The sequence below is a fragment of the Natator depressus genome, chromosome 14 (genome assembly GCF_965152275.1).
Source record: "Natator depressus isolate rNatDep1 chromosome 14, rNatDep2.hap1, whole genome shotgun sequence".
In the NCBI taxonomy this organism is placed as follows: domain Eukaryota; kingdom Metazoa; phylum Chordata; order Testudines; family Cheloniidae; genus Natator; species Natator depressus.
The window spans coordinates 41,820,328-41,845,058 of NC_134247.1; the positions used below are offsets into that span (position 1 = coordinate 41,820,328).

The following is a 24,731-nucleotide window of genomic DNA, read 5'->3' on the forward strand; positions in this document are numbered from 1 at the left end:
TTGGATGGGGCTATTACCAGCAGGAGAGTGAGTTTGTGTGGGGCGGGGGCGGAGGGTGAGAAAACCTGGATTTGTGCTGGAAATGGCCCAACTTGATGATCACTTTAGATAAGCTATTACCAGCAGGGGACTGGGGTGGGAGGAGGTATTGTTTCATGGTCTCTGTGTATATAATGTCTTCTGCAGTTTCCACAGTATGCATCCGATGAAGTGAGCTGTAGCTCACGAAAGCTCATGCTCAAATAAATTGGTTAGTCTCTAAGGTGCCACAAGTACTTCCTTCCTTTACATTAAGTCCTTCTGAAAATATTCTTTTTATTATTCTGAGCTCTTCATCCTACACTTCATTAGCGTTGTGCGGGTGGACATCTTTGTGCCATGGAATTCATATTTTTAATGGCAAATAATCATGGGAAATATTAATAGTTGCGAGGAGCTTCAGCAGTCACATCTCAGGGTCTATTGCAGTGTTGTAATTTGAGTTCAGTGCTGACTGATTCCATGGGCTGGTCTGAAAACTCCTTCAATTTCCTTTGCTTTCTCCAATTGTTATTTTGTCTCTCTATCCAGCACCCTAGTGTTTTTTCTCATGTCCCATTTGTGTCTAGAACTTAGTTCCCAAATGTTCACTAACAGACAAAAGTTTCAAGGTTGAAGGCAGCTAGATGTTTTGAAATATGCGACTAGTGGCCTAAATCATTTTAAAAATCATTTCCTAAGGGCCTTAGAGCATCTCGTATAAAATGCTTCTCAAAAATAAATTTCTGTGGGGTTTTTTTGTTTGTTTTTTTTTATCAAGGTTAGATATACATCCCCAAGATAGACTGACAACCCCAAAAATTCAAACCCCGTGAGTTATGCACCCAAAAGTCTACAATTTAAATAAAGAAATAAATACATTTTGTTTTTCTTTTATTACCTTTTTGTGTCTGAGCCTTTGGGGTGTACGAGCTTCCTAGTTTTACTGCTACCCCTTCCAAAGGATATCTAGAATGGTTGTACAATCCTGTAACATTCGATGCCATTTTGCACTTCCAGGAACATGTGATTCCCCACCACCACTTAAAATTGAAAATTCATTTGGAAACCTTGTTTCTGTAAGTAACCCCCCCATCCTGCACACTCTGAAGTGCCCACTTGACTTTCCTATGACTTCACTGATTGTATGAATTGATGTGGATTTTTCTACCACATTGTTTATGCTTCTCATTCCCTATGTTTTCTATTTTTTGTTGTGATCCATTTCAGGGATGTTCTTCGTTGTGACACGTGTACTGATTTGTACAGCCAAAGTCAAAGAATTTTTAAAACAAATTGCTCTGTTTCTCCTTTGCATTGGTGAGGTCAGGGGACACCGTGCTGACCTCACCTTGTTTACCTTTTGGGGAAAGGAAGGTACTTTGCCTCTGCTCTGTTTTTGCGACTTCCCTGGTTCTTCTCACATGAACAGAGAGCAACAATACCCAAAGTCCAAAGGTGCACACAATTCGATGTTTAGTGGGGTGAACTTCCAGCAAGCATGATTCCAGTTTCCTTCCTTAGTGTCCCCCTTCCCAGCTCTGACACCACAGAGCCTTACCTGTGTCCCTGTTCCCATTTCCCCCCCCCTTAGCAAAACATGATTCCTATTTCCCCACCCCCATTCCCTGTTCCATTCCCCCCACACTCACACCCCCACTTCCTGATTGACTACAGACTATATAGTAAAACTTGAGTTCTGCTTAGCTATACCTTAACCAATCATTTTCCTGAAATTTAACGAACCAATCCTAACATATTGTAACACGATTATTTAACCAATTATATCCCACCATCTTAATTAGTTTACACCCAGCAAAATTAATTATACAGCCGACAGGAACAATCACAGAACCAGACAGAGATTATGCAGACAAACAATAGGGAAATGGGGACTACAGTGATAGAACAAACACAGAAATGAGGATTTCACATCCCAGCTATTGATAAGGGAGTTCTTGCCAGACAGGATGCTATCAAACTAAGTTTCCTTTTACATCTTCTAGGCACTTCCCTTTCTCTGGAGGCGATGGCCATTATCAGGACAGGATTGTATTCCTAACAGCCCAATAGCACCTGATTTCAATGTGACTAGGCTGGAGTGTGAGGATGTGACCGTTCGGGTCCCAGCTTATGGCTGCCTTTGCTGCTTAGCCAAAGATCTTAGCCTAAGCACAGGGCCTCAGACTGTCACAGTGAGAGAAGGCCCTTACACCGGCAGACAGTGATTTTGATTCTTTCTTTTATATCTCTATAACTAGCCAAGTGATAAGAATACACCTAAATTCTTAGAGTATAGGCCTTTACAGACAGGTCTGAATATCTATATCCTCCAGCCCCTCTCACCAATTTCTCGTATTTCCTTCCATTTACTTCTTCAGGGCTTGTCTGCGTGGTCTGCTGTTAAAGGTGTGAAGTTAATCCACATGAATTTCAGAGCTTTAAACCCCTGTGTGGACGCCCTCAGTCAGAAGTAAGGTGGCCTTAATTTTGACATTGGCAGTCAGGACAGCCAGACAGAGACTTTCCCCCAAACACTACAAATCATCAGGTCTTTGATCACTTCTTGAACATTTTTAAGTTTTGTATAGTCCAGGTGTAATGCACATGCGATGTTTCAAGTCCAAAGAGAAGGAGCGAAACAGTGGGGCGCTCATCTCATCTTCTGAGTGTTGCCTTGTGTAGAAACGCCATTACGATATTTCACAGCTTTGGCCTGACAGAATTTCAGTAGATGGGTTGGGGTGGAAATGTAAGGTGATCTCGCTCCTCTGCTGCCTCCTGCAAAGGACAGGACATGCTTCGTGAGCAGGAGGGTGAAGGTCGGATAGTGTCCTGGTAGATCCTGCTGTGAGCACGGAGAGTGTTGGCCTGGCTGCTCGGTGATCCCTTTTGTAAGGAACATAGCCCAAATGGCGGCACTCTTGTCCCATGGGAGAGAACTATAAAGACTCCTTTGGTCTCTTGCCCTGGTGAGAGTGTGCCCTGAGTGGTAGACACTGCACCAGAGTCCTCCCTGGCTTCATTCAGAGCCGTTCCAGAGCATGGAGACGGTGACTGCCCTAAACACCTGTCTCCTGTCCACGCTCTGATTGCCTCAGCTCTCAGGTGAGTAAAGCGGGAGCGGCCGGGCCAGGTGTCATGTGCCCAGTGAAAACATCCGGTGCAGCTTTGGAAACAAATACAGAGCATGTCTGGTAACCGCCCCTCCCTACTTCTGGATGCTGTGGAGCAAGATCAGCCCTGTGCTGAGACACAGCATGACAATGTGTGAAGTGAGCTTAGTATATTTTTGTCACACCTGCCAGACTGTGCCTCACACCTTTGTGAGCATCACACTCACAGACACCGACATGACCATCCCCATGTACGACAGGGGTAACAGACAATGCTGGCTGTCCAAGTTACATTTCCCTGGCAGAGCCTAGTTACAAGGGAAATATCCGCAGGCAACCCCCTCCCTTCCCGCACACACACTGCTCCCAGCTTACATTGGATTTTTTTTAAAAGAGACAAACTCATGAACTTTGGGGCTCTGATTCTTGAGTGTTCAGGGCTGCCCTAGATCTTGGTCTGATTTCCAGGCAGGTTTTAGACCTCAGCCACACTGGTATCAGACCGGAGTCACCGCTGGCTCTGGCAGGGGGTGAGTACGGATGGGCCAATGAGATCAGCCTGTGCCTGGTTGTCCCCAGGGGCTGCCAGAGGAGAACAGGGCAGCTCATTCTTCAGGTGTTGTCAACAGAGGGCTCCGGCTATTGCTAAGGGAGAGGGGTTTACACTGCAATGGGGGGCAATCCCCAAGAGTGGCCCCTTTGATTCTGCTCTTCTTTTAACGTTTGGCTCAGAGATACTGTTACTGGGAGGGTCTAAAGAGCCTGGGGGGAATCGGGGTGCGACATGGACTCCAGCCCCTTCTGTAACCTCCCCCATCACCCCTCTCACCCCAACAGGCTGAGGAATCACGTCCAGATTTCTCTCCAGATCGGCCTGTCTTCCAGGAGACAGGGAAGGGAAATGGCTGTGATGGAGCCAGCTCAGGTAGGGGATTTTCAGGGAGCTGCTGCATGGGGGGAGAGAGAGGCAGGGAGGACACAGGGTGTGAGTTACCTGCTGATTTTCTGAGTAGGACCCCTGGCAGCAAAGGGGAGAGAGACATTCCCCCATATCGAAAACAGGACACAACCCCCCTGCACAGTCCTGGAGCCTGAACCCACTGGCCAGAGGCTGCTGTGAAATACAAAGGGAAGCTGTCGGGATTCCTGTCCCTGTCCCCAGCTCAGAGCTCTGCTTCCCGTCTCAGCCTGTAGCTGGCAGGCGTGTGGGAAATGAGAAGACCCTGTCCTGCTCCGTGTGCTGGGGGGACAAGGAGCTCTCACTTTCTTCCCAAGCCCTGAAGCTTCCTGACTGCTCTGAACAATAGGGGTCAGATTCTGCTACTCTGGCCTCCCAGAGCTTCGAGTTTTTCCCCCTTTCCTGTGACTAGTGAGATTGTGCTAAGGCAGCAGGTGCTGAGTGGGGGACTCTTGTTGTTTCAGATGCCGGTGACCTTCGAGGAGGTGGCTGTGTATTTCACCCAGGGGCAGGGGGCTCTGCTGGACCCCGCTCAGAGAGCCCTCTACAGGGACGTCATGCAGGAGAACTACAAGACGGTGACCTCGCTGGGTAAGTGACTCCTGTCCCCTTGGTTATTAGAAGCCGTGGAGTCTGTATGTATGTATTCTGGTCAGGTTCTTCCCTCGTCAGTTAGATCAGAGGGGAATGTTTTGCATAATGCACAGCTGCTGTGTGAGAGAGACTTGCATCTCCTTGCCCTCTCCAGTGAGACATGGTGTCAAAACTTAATGGACAGGTTAGCTCATCCCCATCCCTCCAGCTTTCAAAGGAGCAGAAGTCATCCACTGTCCTTTCTGTATTGATTCCCATTCACACACACAATCCTTATTTACCTCCCTTCTTGGGAATAGCTCCAGCTCTTGAGAAGGCTTAGAAATAGGCAGGGGTTTAACGCCAGAGCTGTGTGCATTAGCAAGGCACCTAGACGGCACAGATCCTGGAAACTCCTAGTGAGGGTGTAAAAATTCCCCTCACCTCTCCAGACGTCTGCTTCTCCCAAGGGGGCTCAGCAACCATGTTCCCGTCCTCTTGGGTTCCATGTTCCCCAGCAGAGCACAGGGATATAATGTCCTTTGTGACAGACGCGCTCTCAATCCTCCATGCACTCTGATCTGGTCTGATTTCCACCCCCTGCACAGGATTCCCCTTTCCCAAACCTGAACTGATCTCCCACCTGGAACGAGGGGAAGAGCCGTGGGTCCCGGATCTCCAGGTCTCCGAGGAAAGAGAGAGCCTGAGAGGCACCTGCACAGGTGAGGACTGACACAGAAACCATCTGGGGAATGAAGGAAAAAGTTGAATATATGGTGTGAGTAACGCCCTCAGTTCTTCCTTATCTCACCCAGGGTAGCGCAGTAGTCAGCAGAAATTGCTAACGGCTTTCCATCTGTCCTGTTATCTGCAGGAGTTTCCTTCCCATCTCTCCTTCCCTGTGAATGTTTGGGTGGGATGTGGAGGCAGAATCCAATTGCTCAGTCTTTGTTTCGGGTTTTCCCTCGGTGCTATTCCTCTTTCTCCTCAGCACAATGACTCCTCTCTGGATTGTATCTCTCCCAGCAGGTGCTGAGCGTGGGAGTGAGAACAAGGAGGGGAATCATCATGAGGCAGTTCCTGGGGAAGTGGAACCACAGGGGACCTTTGTGGGAAGAGCTGAAGGGAATTTTTCCCAGTGCGGGGAACAAGGAGAAGCCTGGGGAAATTGGCACAGGTCAGAGAACCTTCAGGGACACCACCCAAGGAAAAAACTGGATGAATCTAGTAAATGTGGGGGAGGAGACAAGGATCCCACAACCCAGCAGACAAATCCCAAGGAAGAGACATCTTGTCACTGCCTGCAGTGTGGGAAAGGATTCATTCCGAGATCACAGCTTCTTACACATCAGACAATCCATAATGGAGAGAAACCCCTTCAATGCTTCGACTGTGGGGAAAGCTTCAAGAATCGCTCAGACCTGAATAACCATGGGAGAAGCCACACAGTAGAGAGAGCCTCTCAATGCCTCAAGTGTGGAAAATGTTTCATTTGGAAGTCAGAACTGCTTAGACATCAGTTAAGTCACACAGGAGAGAGACCCTATAAGTGCTTTGACTGTCTGAAAAGTTTCATACAGAGGTCAGACCTCCTTAAACATCAGGCAATCCATACAGGAGAGAGACCCCATAAGTGCTTCGACTGTGGGAAAAGTTTCATACAGAGGTCAGACCTTTTTAATCATCAGGCAATCCACACAGGAGAGAGACCCCATAAGTGCTTGGACTGTGGGAAAAGTTTCATACGGAGGTCAGACCTTACTCATCATCAGAGAATCCACACAGGAGAGAGACCTCACAAGTGCTTGGACTGTGGGAAAAGTTTTATACGGAGGTCAGACCTTATTCAACATCAGAGAATCCACACAGGAGAGAGACCTCACAAGTGCCTGGACTGTGGGAAAAGTTTCAGACGGAGGTCAGCTCTTTTTAAACATCAGGCATTACACACAGGAGAGGGATCCCATAAGTGTTTAGTCTGTGGAAAAAGTTTTGTATGGAGGTCAGACCTTGTTAAACATCAGGTATTCCACATAGGAGAGAGACACCATAAATGTTTAGACTGTGGAAAAAGATTCATACGGAGGTCAGACCTTGTTAAACATCAGGCCATCCACACAGGAGAGAGACCCCATAAGTGTGTGGACTGTGGAAAAAGTTTCATACAGAGGTCAGACCTTCTTAAACATCAAATAATCCACACAGGAGAGAGACCCCACAAGTGTTTAGTCTGTGGAAAAGGTTTCATATGGAGGTCACGCCTTGTTAAACATCAGAGAATCCACACAGGAGAAAGACCCCCACCAGTGCTTGGACTGTGTGGAAATTTCACACAGAGATCACACCTCATTAATCATGAGAGAATCCACACAGGATCTAAAGTTCTCTGACACAGGGACAGAAAGTGTTAAGGAAATTGCACGTCATTGACCTAGATTCAACCTTTAGAGACATGTTAGAAAAGTGTGTCCTCGTTAGATAAACTAGAGCTTCGAAAGGTAAACGTGTATTGTTAAAGACATGGAAGAAGATGGTAACTGTAGTCATCGTTGTTTAGCTATATCTTATTAGAGGTTAACAATGGTAATAAACGGTTCCTGTCTAGGGCTGTATTCTGTTAATTCAAAGATCAAAAGGGAATATTAACATTTAGATAAAACTTGATTGTAATAATGTCATTGTTTGTCTTCTGAAAGTTTGTGATAAACTGTCTATGAACTGCTTTATGGAGAATTACCTGATGTTAATCTATGTAATTACCAGTGATGATTAGGAAATAGAAGGTTACTTCAAAAGCCTATTGTTTAGCCAAGGACTGTGTGCTGTCAAGATGCTGCAAAAATGATCCTTTCTTCTCTGATCTGCCTAAGCTTTATTCAATGGGGAGTGTGAGTCAGAAGACGGAGATCTCCAGTCCCATCTGGACCCCCCTGACATTGAAATTTGGATATTGGACTAGAACTTGATGAAATGATTCTGAAAAGGACTCTTTGCAATTCTAAAGCATCATCCCTACAGTGAAACTGATCTAAGGACTCTATGCATGGCTGTATGAACAATGATCTTTTCACCAACACTCTCTCTTTTCTTCTTTTAATAAATCTTAGTTGAGTTAATAAGAATTGGCTGTAAGCATGTATTTTGGTGAGATGTGAAGTATTCCTTAACTTGGTGGATAATGTATTGAATCCTTTGGGATTGGTGAAACTTTTTAATATGATGAAGAAGATTTTCAGTAATCCCCATCATGTTGAAGTGAGCTGTCTGGGAGGGAGCCCAAGGCTTTAAAGGAGCTGTGCAGCCAATAAGGTATTGTAGAAGCTGTTTTGTTGCTGACTTGGTGAATCTAAGTATTGGAATATCCACCAGTTTTGAGGATTGTCGGCCCCATTCTTTAGAGTTTGCCCTAATTGAGCAATCTCATTGTGGCCCCCTGGGACCCTGGTCACAACTTCAGAAATGCCTTGCCTGTGGGAAAAGTTTCATTCAACCATCGTGGCTCCTTAGCCCCCGTGGACAGGGGGAATGCACTGTGGCTACCCTCCCCTGTGGGACCCTCAGTTGCCCCAGGCACAGGTGAATAATCCCCAGCTGCCCAGCCTGTGTGGGCGAGGCAGGAATCTGCAGCGGCACCCCAGCCTGGGAAGAGAGTGACTCAGGGCTCCCCAGTCCTCGGGGGTGAGGGGATTCCCCCATTGCTCTGACTCCAGCCACTGCTGATGGCGGCGGGGAATGCCCTGCATTTCCCCAGCCTCCATGGGGTCATGCCCCGGCGCTCTCCAGCCCATGGTGTCAGAGGGAAAAATCACCTGCAGCTCCGCAACCGCTTCAGCTGGTGGGGAAACACCCCCGCAGCTTGCAAGCCACCACCAGTCCTCGTGGGCCAATGGCTTCCCACTCTTCCCAGGCACTGGGGAATGCCCTGCGGTTCCCCACAACCCATGGGCATTGTGGAATACCCCTCAGTTCCCCAGTCGCCATGTGTGCCTGGGACCTCTGGAGTTCCCAAGGACCCGCGGATGTGGGAGGAATCCTGAGTAGCTCCCCAGGGGTTGGGGGCATTGGGGAATTTCCCCGGGGGCAGGGAGGAAATGGCTCCCCTTCCCCAGGCCCTGTGAATGGGGGTGAATACCCCCTAAGCCTCCCCAGAGGCCGGGAAGTTGGGAATTGCCCTTGGGAATCCGCCCCCAGTGCAAGGTGCAGGGAGGAAATCCTTTGAAGCTCCCTATTCCTCACTTGTGTGGGGGAATCCAGTCTCCATGGCCATTGGGGATCCCCCTGTGGCTCTGCACTCCCCATTCATCTCAAGTTTGGGGGATACCCCACTGCTCTGCAGTCCCCCTGATTCAGGGGGACCCTGGGAGCTCCCGAGCCACTGCAGGCACCTGGGCAACCCCTGCAGCTCCCAGCTTGTGGGGGGGAATCCCCTCAGCTGCTCAGTGTCTGTAAGTGTGGGGGACCTCTGGGCATGGGGGAATGCCCTGTGGCTCCCCAGCTGTCGCAGACGGGCATTCTGCAGCTCCCCCATCTTCATGGGATCTCCCAGAGCTCCCCAGGGTCCATAGATGAGAGGGACCCACGGAGCTCGCTAGCCACCACAGGTGTCAGGGTAATGCCAGCAGCTCCCCAGCCTGGGGGGAATTCCCACAGATCCCCAGCCCCAGCAGATGGGGGATCCCCCACAACTCCCCAGTCGCTGCCAGTTTGGGGGAGCCCCAGAGCTCTCCAGTCCCCCAGGATGTGGGGGACCCTGGTGCTCCCTAGCCCTTGCAGGCAGCAGGGTAACCCCCACAGCTCCCCAGCCTAGGGGAAGAAATCCCCCAGAGCTCCCCAGTCCTCTGGAGGTGGGGGATCTCCTGCAGCTCACCATGTTGTAAACATCTGTTCTCACTTTCATGTGACATTGTAAATAAGAAGCGGGCAGCATTATCTTCCATAAATTTAAACAAACTTGTTTCTCTAAGTGATTGCCTGAACAAGAAGTAAGTGTGAACTTATTGAACAAGATTGCTCAATTAGGGCAAACTCTAAAGAATGGGGCCGACAATCCTCAAAACTGGTGGCTATTCCAATACTTTGATTCCCCAAGCCAGCAACAAAACAGCTTCTACAAAACCTTACTGGGCTACACAGAGGCCAAAGCACAGGTCCCTTGAAGCAACCCCGCCTTAGGCTCCCTCCCAGACAGCCCAGTGAAATATGATGTGGATTACTGAAAATCTTATTAATAATATTAAAAAGTTCCACCAATCCCAAAGGATCCAATACATTATCCACCAAGTTAAGAAATACTTCAGTTCTTATCCAAATACACGCTTACAGCCAATTCTTATTAACTCAACTAAGATTTATTAAAAGAAGAAAAGAGAGAGCGTGTTGGTTAAAAGATCAACCTGGTCTACGCTATGGGGTTAGGTCAAATTTAGCTGCGTTAGGTTGATTTAAAAATGACTGCATCCACACAGCCAACCCCGTTCCGTGGACCTAAAGGGCTCTTAAAGTCAATTTATGTACTCTGCCCCGACGAGGGGAGTAGCACTAAAATCGACCTTGCTGGGTCGAATTTGGGGTAGTGCGGATGCAAATCTATGGTATTGGCCTCCGGGAGCTATCCCAGAGTGCTGCATTGTGACTGCTCTGGAGAGCACTTTGCACTCCGATGCACTAGCCAGGTACACAGGAAAAGCCCCGGGAACTTTGGAATTTCATGTCCTGTTTGGTCAGCGTGGCCAACTCAGCAGCACAGGTGACCATGCAGTCCCCCCAGAATCGTAAAGCGTAGAATGTTTCTCGGCTCCCCCTATCGTCTCCGTCCCTGGGGTTATCGCAGATTAGAAGGTGAAAAAAACGCACTCGTGATTACATGTTTTCCGAGCTCATGCAGTCCTTCCGCACGGATAGGGCACAGCTTAATGCATGGAGGCATTGAGCGGCAGAGGCCAGGAAAGAATTAAGTGAGCGTGAAGAGCGGAGGCAGGACGCGATGCTGAGGCTAATGGGGGAGCAAACGGAGATGGTGAAGCGTCTGTTGGAGCTGCAGGAAAGTCAACAAGAGCACAGACCCCTGCTGCATCCACTGTATAATCGCCTACCGTCCTCCCCATGTTCCATAGCATCCTCACCCAGACGCCCAAGAACGCGGTGGGGGAGGCTCCAGGCACCCAGCCACTCCCCTCCAGAGGATGGCCCAAGCAACAGAAGGCTGTCATTCAAACAGTTTGATTTTTAGTGTGGCTGCAGTAAGCACTGTGGCCTTCCCTCCTCCCCAACCCCACCCGGGCTACCTTGTCCGTTATCTCATTTTTTATTAATTAATAAAGAAAGAATGCCTGGTTTCAAAACAATAGTTACTTTATTTCAAAGGGGGGAGGGTGGTTGGCTTACAGTGAATTAAAATCAACAAAGTGGGCGGGTTTGCATCAAGGAGACCCACACACAACTGTCACATCATAGCCTGCCCAGTCATGAAACTGGTTTTCAAAGCCTCTCTGATGCACAGCGCGCCTTGCTGCGCTCTTCTAATCGCCCTGGTGTCTGGCTGCTCAAAATCAGAAGCCAGGCAATTTGCCTCAACCTCCCACCCCACCATGAACATCTCCTCCTTACTCTCACAGATATTATGGAGCACACAGCAAGCAGCAATAACCATGGGACTGTTGGTTGCGCTGAGGTCTGACCTACTCAGCAAAGAGCACCAGCGAGCTTTTAAACGTCCAAAGGCACATTCCACCGCTGGCTCAGCCTATAGTTGGCCTGCTCCTTACTACTGTCCAGGCTTCATGAGCCATGGGAGTAAGGGGTAGGTGCGACCGCACAGTGCTGCAGGCTGGGAGAGCAGCCTGAGGCAGAAGCCTCCAGCTCGCATGATATTCCAGGCAGGACTGAATCTCCATGAGACAAAACTTAAAGAAGAGAATGACCTGGAGTCTCTGGCTCCCATTCGGTGCTTTAAGAAGAGAATAACCATGTCTGTCCAGGCGCCCCTGATCTACCTCACCGAGGTCTGCCAGGAGCACCCAGGAGACCTACGACAGCTATCAGTCCTACTACACCATCTGCCGCGAAGGCAAGGAGCTGCTGCTGTGTGGCGACATACGGTGAGCTGAGCGGGCTCCATGCTTGCTGTGGTATGGCGTCTGCACGGGTAACCCAGGAAAAAAGGCGCAAAACGATTCTCTGCTGTTGCTTTGAGGGAAGGAGGGGGGCCTGACGACATGTACCCAAAACCCGTGACAATGTTTTTGCCCCATCAGGCACTGGGAGCTTAACCCAGAATTCCAATGGGCAGCAGAGACTGCGGGAACTGTGGGATAGCTACCCACAGTGCACCGCTCTGTAAGTCGATGCTAGCCACGGTAGTGAGGACACACTCCACCGACTTAATGCGCTTCGTGTGAACATACAAAATCGACTGTATAAAATCGGTTTCTAAAAATCGACTGCTATAAAAATCGACCTAATTTCGTAGTGTAGACATACCCACAGACACGCATAGAGTCCTTAGGTCAGTTTCACTGTACAACTGATGCTTTAGAATTGCAAAGAGTCCTTTACAGAATCATTTCATCCAGTCCTAGTCCAATGTCCAAATTTCAATGTCAGGGCAGTCCAGAGGGGACTGGAGATCTCAGTCTTACGACTCACACTCCCCCCCCAAATAAAGCTTAGGCAGATCAGGTAAGAAAGGATCATTTTTGCAGCGTCTCGACAGCACACAGTCCTTGGCTGAACAAGAGGCTTTTGAAGTAACCTTCTATTTCCTAAACATCACTGGTAATTAATTACATGGCTTAACATAAGGTGATGCTCCATAAAGCAGTTCATAGACAAACAATGACATTATTACAACCAACCAACTAAATGTTTATAATTCCTTTTGATCTCTGAATTAATACAGCCCTAGACAGCAACCGTTTATTTCCATTGTTAACCTCTAACAAGATATAGCTAAACAAAGACTCCTTCAGTTACCATCTTCTTCCATGTCTTTAACAATACACGTTTACCTTTCGAAGCTCTAGTTTATCTAACGAGGACACACTTTTCTAATATGTCTCTAAAGGTTGAATCTAGGTCAATGACGTGCAATTTCCTTAACACTTTCTGTCCCTGTGTCAGAGAACTTTAGATCCTGTGTGGATACTCTCATGTTTAATGAGGTGTGATCTATGTGTGAAATTTCCCCACAGTCCAAGCACTTGTGGGGTCTCTCTCCAGTGTGGATTGCCTGATGTCTAACAAGGTTTGAGCTCTGTATGAAACATTTCCCACAGTCTAAGCACTTGTGAGGTCTCTCTCCTGTGTGGATTCTCTGATGTTTAACAAAGTGTGACCTCCATATGAAACCTTTCCCACAGACAAAACACTTGTGGGGTCTCTCTCCTGTGTGGATTCTCTGATGTTTAAGAAGGTCTGACCTCTGTATGAAACATTTTCCACAGTCCTCGCACTTATGGGGTCTCTCTCCTGTGTGGATTCTCTGATGTTTAACAAGGTCTGACCTCCGTATGAATTTTTTTCCACAGTCTAAACATTTATGGCGTCTCTCTCCTGTGTGGAATGCCTGATGTTTAACAAGGTCTGACCTCCATATGAAACTTTTTCCACAGACTAAACACTTATGCGGTCTCTCTCCTGTGTGGAATGCATGATGTTTCAAAAGAGCTGACCTCCGACTGAAACTTTTCCCACAGTCCAAGCACTTGTGAGGTCTCTCTCCTGTGTGGATTCTCTGATGTTGAATAAGGTCTGACCTCTGTATGAAATTTTTCCCACAGTTCACACACTTATGGGGTCTCTCCCCTGTGTGGATTCTCTGATGATTAACAAGGACTGACCTCCGACTGAAACTTTTCCCACAGTCGAAGCACTTATGGGGTCTCTCTCCTGTGTGGATTGCCTGATGATTAAAAAGGTCTGACCTCTGTTTGAAACTTTTCCCACAGTCCAAGCACTTATGGGGTCTCTCTCCTGTGTGGCTTAGCTGATGTCTAATTAGTTCTGACTTCCAAATGAAACATTTCCCGCACTCGAGGCATTGAGAGGGTTTCTCTCTTCTGTGGCTTCTCCCATGGTTATTCAGGGCTGAGCGAGTATTGAAGCTTTCCCCACAGTCCACGCATTGAAGTGGTTTCTCTCCAGTATGGATTGTCTGATGTGATCTCAGAATGAATCCTTCCCCATAACCGAGGCATTCATAGGGTTTGTCTGCCTTGGAATTTGTCTGCTGTGTTGTGGGATTATTGTCTCCTTCCCCACATTTAATAGATTCATCCACTTTCTTCCTTGGGTGGTTTCCCTGAAGCATCTCTGACCTCTGCCAATTTCCCCAGGCTTCTCCCTGTTCCCAGCACTGGGAAAAATTCCCTTCAGCTCTTCGCACAGAGGTCCCCTGTGGTTCCACTTCCCCGGGAACTTCCTCATGATCATTCTCCTCCTTGTTTTCACCCACTCTCTCATCACCTGCCAGGAAAGAGAGACAATTCAGACAGGAGTCATTGTGCTGGGGAGAAAGAAGAATAGCACCGAGGGAAAACGCGACACACTACAGTTGCGAATACTGAGCAATTGGATTTTGCCTCCACATCCCACACAAACACTCACAGAGAAGGAGAGACAGAATGGAAACTCCTGCAGCTAACAGGACAGGTGGAAAGCCGTGAGCAATATCTGCTGACTACAGCGCTGCCCTGGGCGAGATGAGGAAGAACTGAGGGTGCTTACTCACACCACATTTTTAGGATTCTCAACTTTTTCTTCATTCCCCAGATGATTTCAGTGTCAGTCCTCACCTGTGCGGGCTCCTCTCAGGCGCTCTCTTTCCTCGCAGGCCTGGAGATCCGGGACCCACGGCTCTTCCCCTCGTTCCAGGCGGGAGATGAGCTCAGGTTTGGGAAGGGAGAATCCTGTGCAGGAAGGAAGGAAAATCAGACCAGATCAGGGTGCGTGGAGGATTGAGACCGCGTCTGTCACGAAGGACATTCTGTGAGCGGAACCTGTCCCTGTGCTCTGCTGGGGAACATGGAACCCAAGAGGACGGGAACATGGTCGCTGAGCCCCCTTGGGAGAGGCAGATGTCTGGGGAGGTGAGGGGAATTTTTACACTCTCACTAGGTGTTCCCAGGATCTGCGCAGTCTAGGGGTCTTGCTGACACACACACACAGCTCTGGTGTTAAACCCCTGCCTACTTCTAAGCCTTCCCAACAGCTGGAGCTATTCCCAAGAAGGGAGTTAAACAAGGATTGTGTGTGTGAATGGGATCAATACAGAAAGGACAACGAATGATTTCTGCCCCTTTGAAAGCTAGAGGGGTGGGGATGAGCTAGCATGTCCATTAAGTTTTGACACCCCGTCTCACTGGAGAGGGCAAGGAGATGCAAGTCTCTCGCACAGGGCAACTGTTCATTATGCAAAACATTCCCCTCTGATCTAACTGATGAGGGAAGAACCTGACGAGATTCATACATACAAACTCAATGGCTTCTAATAACCAAGGGGATGGGAATCCCTTACCCAGCGAGGTCACCATCTCATAGTTCTCCTGCATGACATTACTGTAGAGGGCTCTCTGAGCAGGGTCCAGCAGAGCCCCCTGCCCCTGGGTGAAATACACAGCCACCTCCTCGAAGGTCACCAGCATCTGAAACAACAAGAGTCCCCCACTCAGCACCTGCTGCCCCAGCCACAATCCCGCTAGTCATGGGAAACGAAGAAAAAAAAAGTGAAGCTCTGGGAGGGCCAGAGTAGCAGAATCCCACCCACACCCTGCTCAGAGCAGCAAGGAGGCTTCAGGGGTGGGAGAAGGTGAGAGCTCCCTGTCCCCCACAGCACATGGAGTAGGGCATCCCTGACAGACACAGTCTGATATGGGAAGCAGAGCTCTGAGCCGGGGACAGGAATCCCAAGCACTTCCCTTCGTATTTTACAGCAGCCTCTGGCTAGCGGGTTCAGGCTCCAGCCCTGTGCAGGGGGGTTGTGTCCCGTTTTTGAAATGGGCGAAGGTCCCTCCCTCCCCACCAACAATGGTCCTACTCAGAAAATCAGCAGGTTTCTCACACCCTGTCTCCTCCCCGCCTCTCCCTTCCCCCGCCCAGCAGCTCCCTGAAAATCCCCTACCTGAGCTGGCTCCATCACAGCCATTTCCCTTCCCTGTCCCCTGGAAGACGGGACGATCTGGAGCGAAATGTGGATGTGATTCCTAAGCCTGTCGGGGTAAGAAGGGCGATGGGGGAGGTTACACAAGGGGCTTCAGTCCGTGTCACACCCCGATTCCCCCCAGGCTCTTCAGACCCTCCCAGTAACAGCATCTCTGAGCCAAATACTAGAAAAAGAGCAGAATCAAAGGGGCCATTTTGAGGGATTGGCCCTCATTGCAGTGTAAACCCCTCTCCCTTAGCAATAGCCAGAGCCCTCTGGTGGCATCACCTGAAGAATGAGCTGCCCTGGACTCCCCCGGCAGCCCCTGGGGACAACCAGGCAGAGGCTGATCCCATTGGCCCATCCGCACTCACCCCCTGCCAGAGCCAGCAGTGACTCTGGTCTGATTCTAGTGTGGCTGAGGTCTAAAACCTGCCTGGAAATCAGGCCAAGACCTAGGGCAGCCCTGAACACTCAAGAATCAGAGCCCCAAAGATCATGAGTTTGTCCCTTTTTAAAAAAAATCCAACAGAAGCTGGGAGCAGTGTGTGTGCGGGAAGGGAGGGGGTTGCCTGTGGATATTTCCCTTGTAACTAGGCTCTGCCAGGGAAATGTAACTTAGACAGGCAGCATTGTCTGTTACCCCTGTCATACGTGAGGATGTAGGGGCGGCCCTAGACTAGCTGCCAGCAACTGGTGCCCTGGGCGAACCATGCAGTCAGCGCCCCCACCCCCAAACGTCCACGGCAGATCTAGGCTGAGGTTTTTGGTAAACTGGGAAACATTTTGCCCCTTTTTTCCTTTTAACGTTTTTTAAGCGTTTTCTTTTAAACAGAGGCTTAATTATTCGGTTTGTCCGTCTGTCCTTCTATCCAACCAATGTTTCTGAGATCAGATAAAAATAGAGACTCAACATTTTCAGAATAGATTTGTACATGACAGCTAGATGATATTTCAGTCTGATTTCAAATAAAAATGTATTAAAAATGTTAATTATAATTATTTATTATTAGAAATCCAAAATCATCCATTACACTATCCTGCTTTAACTGCCATTACCACCACATCCAATGTAGAAAGAAGTAAGAAAACTCTTCAATGAACTTTAACCTGTAGTTACAAAACACTCTGAATAAGAAACACTCTGTGCTCTTAAAACATGACTTTTCTTGCTTTTAAGTTTTGAAAATTCAGACACTAGTTCTTTTAGCCTTGGTCTAAACTGGGGGGGTGGGACGATGTAAGGTACGCAACTTCAGCTACGTGAATACCTCGATCGACTTACCACGGCATCTTCATGGCGTTGGGTCGACGGCCACTGCTCCCCCGTCGACTCCACTTCCAAGAGCGATCGGGGATCAATTTATGCATCAAGACTAGACGTGATAAATCGACCCCTGATAGATAGGTCACTACCCGCCAATCTGGCGGGTAGTGTAGACATACCCTTAGATCCAGTTTTCTAGCTATTTCACGCTCTGTAGACATTGTTGAAAGTCCAACAAGTCTCTCTTGCATTGTTGAAAGCAGATATGTTTTGATCAATTTTAACTTTGAGAAGCTAGGTTCCCCACTAGCTATGGAAACTGGCAAACTTAAAATAATGCATAGAGCTATTAAAATGTTTGGAAAACTGCCTGAGAGTTTATTTTCACAAACAAAGTTCAGTACTTCTAAAGGAGTGTAATGTTTCTTAAGTTGTCTTGAAAAGCCTGAAGCTGACTACACAAATCTGTAGCATCAATGTCTTTTGAATTTTCATGAGTCAATGCCAACTCCAGTTTTATGGAAAATTCTCTTATCTGTTTTTCTGTTTTCTTTTGCAAGCTGTGGATATCATACAGAAAGCCAAATACTGACTCTAGCTGCTGCATCTGTTGAAATCTTTCGTCAACCAAGTGAATAGCGGTATCAAGGACTGCAAAGTACAAATTCACTTTGAACCTTTGCTTTGGGTTCTGAATGGGTGTGTCTCGTCCTTCATACGAAAACTGCTGTTTCTTTTGCCGAATGCGAACGGGCTCTGCCTCAAATTCTGTCGGAAAGTCTATTTCTTCAGCAAGCTCGAGAGAATCTACCAGTGTTCTTTCGAACCCTTCATCACTTCTGAATTCCTCCAGAATATTTTTAGTTTTCTGCAGTTTTTGATAGCAGAGTGTATGTTCAGGTTCTTTTCCTGAAGCTGCTTACTACTGAGGTTAATCTCGAAAAGGATATTATACAACAAAATAAGTGAAGTCACAAATTTGAACTTGGAAAGGCCATTTGCAAGAGCTTCTGCATCTGAACGTTTGACAGATGATCCAGTAAAGGTAGATATCATCAGAAATTTCAATTAGGGCATTGTAAATGTTTCCAAGTTCATAGCGAAGAGTCTTCAAAGCATCAATGCAACTCTCCCATCTGATCTGACTAAGTGGTTTCACAGTTAGAGAATTCACATGGCAAATCAGAATCTCCCAACGGCATGTTGAGCCTGAGAAAAAACACATAAACACGTTGCACCAGGTCCAAGAAACTCCTTGCCTCCAAATAGCATCTAGCAGCATCATTGACAACCAAATTCAGAGAATGCGCATTGCAAGGAATGAAAAAGGCCCTAGGACTGATTTCCATCATTCTCCTTTGCACACCATTGTCTTTACCCTTCACATTACTCCCATTACCATAGCCTTGGCCACGTAAGTTTTCAACAGATAATGACATTGTTTCAAGAATCGTTTCAGTCATAAATGCTCCAGTCGTCTCCTTCAGTGGTACGAAACCGCAAAAATGTTCCTTTATGAGCACTTCAACATTATCTTCATCTGCAGACTTTTCCGTATCCACAAAACGAATGATTATCGTCATTTGTTCAACATGACTCACATCGGGTGTACAGTCCAGTATTATTGCAAAGTATTTTGCAGAATGGGCAGCTTCTATAATTTTCTTTTTAATGGCATTTGCTAGGATTTGAATCAGTTCATTCTGCATATTTTTTCCTAAGTAATGAACCTGTGTTTCATGATCAGTTATTTTACGTAGATGCTCCTTCATGACTGGATCAAACAAAGCTAGGTATTCAACACATTTTAAAAAGTTTCCATTATCTGGAGTTATAATTTTTCATTTCTACCGTGGCCGCAGAATGCTAAATTTTGCCCACTGAGAAATCTCACTAAAGCAATGAGACGCTCTAATATTTGTTGCCAATATTCTTCTTTTTCCTTGATCACACATAAATTTTCTTCATCGATAGTTTTTCCTTTTTTCAGTCGTAATTCAAGTTCTTTCCAATTTTGAAAACATTCCAAATGTTCTGTACTTCTTTCATGTGAAGAGAGAATTGAAGATATGTTTTCCCAGTCCTTCGAACCATTTTCAGTAAGTGGTGTACCAATTGCTTGATTTCTAAACAACTTGCAGCAAAACACAGAGTCCTTCGACACTAAATATTGTAACCAGTTTCGATGAATTTCTTCCCCGTGAATGAGTTTCCTTTGTAATGCTGAGCAGAGAATTTTTTTTTATTTCCATCCTTAGGGAAGGGAAATTCATGAACTTGTTCGGGTCCATGTTCCACGAGAATTTGCCGCACCCTGTCATCACATGTGGGCAATGAAACTGGCTCCCCAAATTGTAACTTGTTTGTAACTTCTTCATCCTTTCTTTCTTCTACTTCATTTACTTCAATTTCTACATGTCTCTCTGAAGGTGAATAAATTTTCTCCACTTCTGTATCAGTCTGATGCTGTGAGCTACCCTCATCTCGAAGTAATATACCTTCATCTTGATGTTCCAAACTGCTTTCATGCGGATGTGAACTAACCTCCTCTCCAAGTAAAAGACCTTCAGCTGGATGCTGTAAACTGCTTCCATCTTTATTTGGATTAAAGAGAAGATATTTCTGGAAGGATCCCTGCTATTTCGCTTGGTCCTTTTCCTTCTCAGCCTTTCGTTTCCAATACTCAACTCCTGAGGGTTTTCTTTTTCCTCTTTCTGCCATGGGGCATTTGAATATTGTTATGTACTGTGCTCCCCACTGCAAGCATGATAGCGTTAAGGATGGCTGACACATCCACCACATGGTTGGCGATTTAAACCACATTGCAGCCATCCCAACGCGTCTTTTCACTGCTTAAAGGTTCAATGATTAGTAACATACACTCACTCACCTATTAAAACAGCTAGTTACAGCGTTTACATGGAAACAAAATGACCTTTTTCGACGTTATAACCCGACACTGATTGTTTGGAAAGTAACCCCCTTCCTCACGGTTACCCGCCTGGAGGGTGATGTCTTAATAGACTTTCGTAGTCTATTAAGCATTACCGCTGTTACTTTTCTTTTGTAGACCTTATTACATGTGAACCAGTTATAACAAAGAAAAGTTCATAATTATATAGCCCAAGAATAACGCTAACGTTTAACAACGATTAAAGATACTCACATTTTGGATTTATAATGCTGAAAGACGTTATTCTTTATTCTTTGGCACCAAGAAACACAATTTTCCACAGTATTTGCTCAATTCTTAGCCATCTACCTGCAACGTGTTAAAATGACCGTTTGACATGTAGCAACTCGCGATATCTCCGCTCTACATGAATTTCCGGCTATGCGACCTTGATGTATATTCCAGTTAGGTGTCACTAACATTGCAGCTCTTGCGGCTGGCGGAAGTGTTTCATTGTGGCTGAGTTATTGCTTATCAAAATTGCGGAGTGGGTCATCCTGAACCTATATCGCAAATTGGAAAAAAAATTGACTAAAATATTCTTTATTTTTGCAGTAAATAAAATATTTGACATATTAATAAATTCTCAAAAATTTAGAGAAATGAATTATAATTCATATTCCCTCCGTACACGAACGGGAATTGAACTAATGACATCTTCATTATTTTATTTGTATTTTTTTCCATCTTTTTGGGGGGGGTTTCATATGTTTTTTTAATTTTATTTTTTTCCTCGAATTTGGTGCCCCATTTAACTTGGCACCCTAGGCGACCACCTATTTTGCCTATATGGATGGGCCGTCCCTGTGAGGATGGTCATATCTGTGTCTGTGAGTGTGATGCTCACAAAGGTGTGAGGCACAGTCTGGCAGGTGTAACAAAAATATAGTAAGCTCACTTTACAAATTGTCATGTCTTGTCTCAGCACAGGTGCAGAGCGTAGGGCTGATCTTGCTCCAAAGCATCCAGAAGTAGGGTGGGGCAGTTACCAGACATGCTCTGTATTTGTTTCCAAAGCTCCATCGGATGTTTTCATTGGGGACATGACACCTGGCACGGCCGCTCCCTCTTTACTCACCTGAGAGCTGAGGCAATCAGAGCTTGGAGGGGAGATAGGTATTTAGGACAGTCACAGTCTCCATGCTCTATAACGGCTCTGAATGAAGCCAGGCAGGACTCTGGTGCACTATGTCTCCCTCAGGGCACACTCTCACCAGGGCAAGAGATCAAAGGAGTCTTTATAGTTCACTCCCATGGGACAAGAGTGCCGCCATTTGGTCTGTGTTCCTTACAAAGGGGATCACCGAGCAGCCAGGCCAACAGCCTCTGTGCGCACAGCAGGACCTACCGTGACACTATCCGGCCTTCGCCCTCCTGCTCATGAAGGGTGTCCTGTCCTTTGCAGGAGAGAGAAGAGGAGCGAGATCACCTTACATTTCCACCTCAACCCATGTACTGAAATTCTGTCAGACCAAAGCTGATACCTGGGAAATATCCTAATGGCGTTTCTACACAAGGGAACATTCAGGGAAGATGAGATGATCGCCCCACTGCTTCTCTTTGGACTTGCAAAATTGCATGTGGGTTACACCTGAACTATAGAGTACTTAAAAAATGTTCAAGAAGTGATCAAAGACCTCATCATTTATAGTGTTGGGAGGGAAGGTCTCCTGCACTGGTCTGTGGCTGTCCTGACTGCCAAAGTCAAAATTAAGGCCACCTGACTTCTGAATGAGAGCGTCCACATAGGGGTTTAAAGTCCTGGGATTCACATGCATTAACTTCACACCTTTAATATCAGACCATGCAGACAAGCCCTGAAGAAGTAAAGGGAAGGAAATAAGAGAAATTGGTGAAAGGGGCTGGGGGAGACTCTGCTAATTCTTTTAGTTTTAAAAGATTTAATTTGTTTTCCATGACACCCCCACAAATGGACGCAGACATTCAGATGCAGCAGCTGGCACAGGAGCAGGAGACACACAATCAGCATCAGAGTTTTCAGCCCATGAACAATAATGGGTCATTTAACATCAGAGTCAGCTGCATAGTCTGTGTCTAGAAGAAAATGGGTGTTATTCACATGGGGTACCTACCCTGCATTAGCTAGCCCTCTGCGAAAACATAAAGGAAAGGGTCAGGTCAGCACACTGTGTCCCCCGACCTGACCAATGCAAAGGACACATAGAATAATTCATTTTAAAAATTCTTCAACTTTGGCCGTACAAATCAGTACACATGTCAAAACGAAGAACATCCCTGAAATGGATCATAACAAAAATGGTAAAACGTAGGCCATTAGAAGTATAAATAACATGGTTGAAAAATCCACATCAATGCACGCAATAAATGAACTCAGGAAAGTAAAGTGGGCACTTCAGAGTGTGCAGGATGGAGGGTTACTTACAGAAATAAGGTTTTAAAATCAATTTTCAATTGCAAGTGGGGGAGGGGAATCCACATGTTCCCAGAAGTGTAAAATGGCACTGAATGTTACAGGGTTGGACAACCGTTCTAGATGTATGGACCCTTTGGAAGCAGTAAACCTATGTAGCTAGTACACCCCAAAGGCTCAAACACAGAAAGGTAATAAAAGAAAAGCCTCTTTCTTTCTTTCTTTCTTTCTTTCTTTCTTTCTTTCAGTTCTAGACTGTTGGGTTCATAACTCACAGGGTTTGAATTCTTGGGGTTGCATATCTATGCTTAGTAAAAAAAAAAAAAAACACAGAAAGTTCCTTTTGAGAAGCCCTGTACACGAGACACTCTAAGGCCCTTAGGGACAGATTTTTGAAAGGATTTCGGCCACTAGTGGAATATTACAAAGTATCTAGGAGCCTTGAACCTTGAAACTTCTGGCCGTTAGTGAATATTTGGGAACCAAATTCTGTACATAAATGGGACATGGGATAAAGCACTAGGGTGCTGGATAGAGAGAAAAAGTAACAATTGGCTAAAGCAAAGGAAAGTGAAAGAGTTTTCAGACCAGCCCATGAAATTAGTCAGCGAAAGCTTATGCTCAAATAAATTTGTTAGTCTCTAAGGTGCCACAAGTCCTCCTTTTCTTTTTGCGAACATTGCAATAGAAACAGGAACTGTTACAGTATCACGGTGAGATGTGAGAATAACTATTAATATTTCCCATGATTATATGCCATTAAAATAGGAATACCATGGCAGAATGATGTCCCTCCGCACAATGCTAATGAAGTTTAGGATGAAGAGCTCAGAGTAATAAAAAGAATATTTTCAGAAGGAACTAATGTAAAGGAGTGAAACTGCCCAGACTGGATTCCAAGAGGAGTCAAACTCAGGGGAACTGGGACAGGGGCTAGGACACACGGATGAAGCGCTGGGCAGCTTTACGCAGACACAGGAACTGAGACTGGGATTCTTTTAAACACTCAAAGCAGGTGTGACAGTGAGATCTGTGTGCGGGTGTCTGTAAATATTTCACTGGATCAAGTCCCCTCTAGCACCTCAGTAACATCTTATGCAGGGGGAGAGCGGCCCTGTCCGGGCACCACGATGTACAAGGCCTTTAAGGACACGGCCCTGGGAAATGGGTGCTAAAATCCTAGGAAAGGGTGGAGGAAAAGCCCCAGTGCCCCCCCCCATACACACATTTTTGCAACCACTGCAGCTGGCTCAGCCCATCTGGGGGAACTTTTATCCCCTCTGCCCCACCCTATTCCTGGGTTTCCCCCTCCAGCCTGCCTGGCGGGGCCTGTGCCCCGGTTCTTCCCCCTCAACCCCCCTAGATGTCGCTGTCCCAACCCCCAACGTGAGCCGGGCTGGCTCCCCCCGCCCCGCACACGCCGGGAGCTGGCGGCAGCTTTCCCGGGCCCGGGGCAGGGAATCGCAGCCAGCTCCGCGGGGAGCAGCCCGGGGCCAAACCCGCCCCCTGCAGCCCGGGGGTGACGGGGGGGGCGGGTCTCTCTTACCTTCCCTCCGAGCGGGCCCCCCCTGGGGCAGGGGCCGGGCCGGGAAGGGGCCCTGGCCGGGCTGGGGGCTCTGCCCTGGGAGAGGCTCCCGGGGAGCAGCGGGCAGGGCCCGGCTGGAGGTTCCCCTCTCCCGGCTGCAGCCCGGGCTCCAGGCTCCCAGCACCAGCCGCCGGGGCTCGGGGATCTCGCCGGGAGCCAGAGTCCCCGCAGCGGCTGCGAGTCACTTCCTGCGGCCGGGCCTGAGCCCCGCGATCCTCCCCCCAGAGCCGCCCCCCAGCCGCTCCTGGGTCCTAGCGATCAACCCACCGCGCCGCAGGCCCCTGCCCCAGACCCTGCCCCCTGGGGACCCACCTCCCCGGGCTCCTGCAGCTTCTCCCAGTCCTCTGTAGAAACTTTTCCTGGCAGCGTTCAGCCTTGCTTGCAGCCTCCCTGTAGGATAAAACCTGATCAGCCCGTCTGTGGCAAACTTCCCTCTGCACTGGGCTGGCTAAGGCCTTGCTCTAACCTGCCCCTCTGGTCACAGGCTACTGGCACTGGTGAAAAACATCTGGGTGTCTCAGCTGACTGGGCCAGATTTGTAGGGGAGAGAGAGAGAAGGCAAAAGGAGAGAGAGCAGAAGTTGGGGATGGCATAATAGTTTAGCCCACTGGCAGAGGTGAAAATAAGCCGGGCTGGTCTGACATACTGGCAAGAGCTGGTACACCGCTGACCGCACCGGCACGGGGCAGCTTCCCTGGGCCAGCGGTTTAAAGGGCTTCAGGCTCCTGGCAG

General features: G+C 47.5%; 2 protein-coding genes across 2 annotated transcripts; one reads left to right on the forward strand and one right to left on the reverse strand.

The window, feature by feature from the left end:
• Window positions 1-2,943: 2,943 nt before the first annotated feature.
• Window positions 2,944-7,735, forward strand: LOC141998443 (uncharacterized). The gene is made up of 4 exons (XM_074971274.1): window positions 2,944-4,059; window positions 4,557-4,683; window positions 5,274-5,387; window positions 5,692-7,735. Exons 1-4 carry the CDS (start codon window positions 3,919-3,921, stop codon window positions 7,053-7,055), a joined length of 1,746 nt encoding a protein of 581 aa, XP_074827375.1. The 5' UTR covers window positions 2,944-3,918; the 3' UTR covers window positions 7,056-7,735.
• Window positions 7,736-10,954: 3,219 nt separating this feature from the next.
• LOC141998438 (uncharacterized) lies at window positions 10,955-20,207 on the reverse strand. The gene is given in 6 exon segments (XM_074971269.1): window positions 10,955-12,844; window positions 12,847-14,127; window positions 14,457-14,570; window positions 15,179-15,305; window positions 15,782-15,869; window positions 17,088-20,207. Coding segments are annotated over 6 exon segments (1,908 nt in total). The 5' UTR covers window positions 17,321-20,207; the 3' UTR covers window positions 10,955-12,779.
• Between the last annotated feature and the right edge of the window lie 4,524 nt (window positions 20,208-24,731).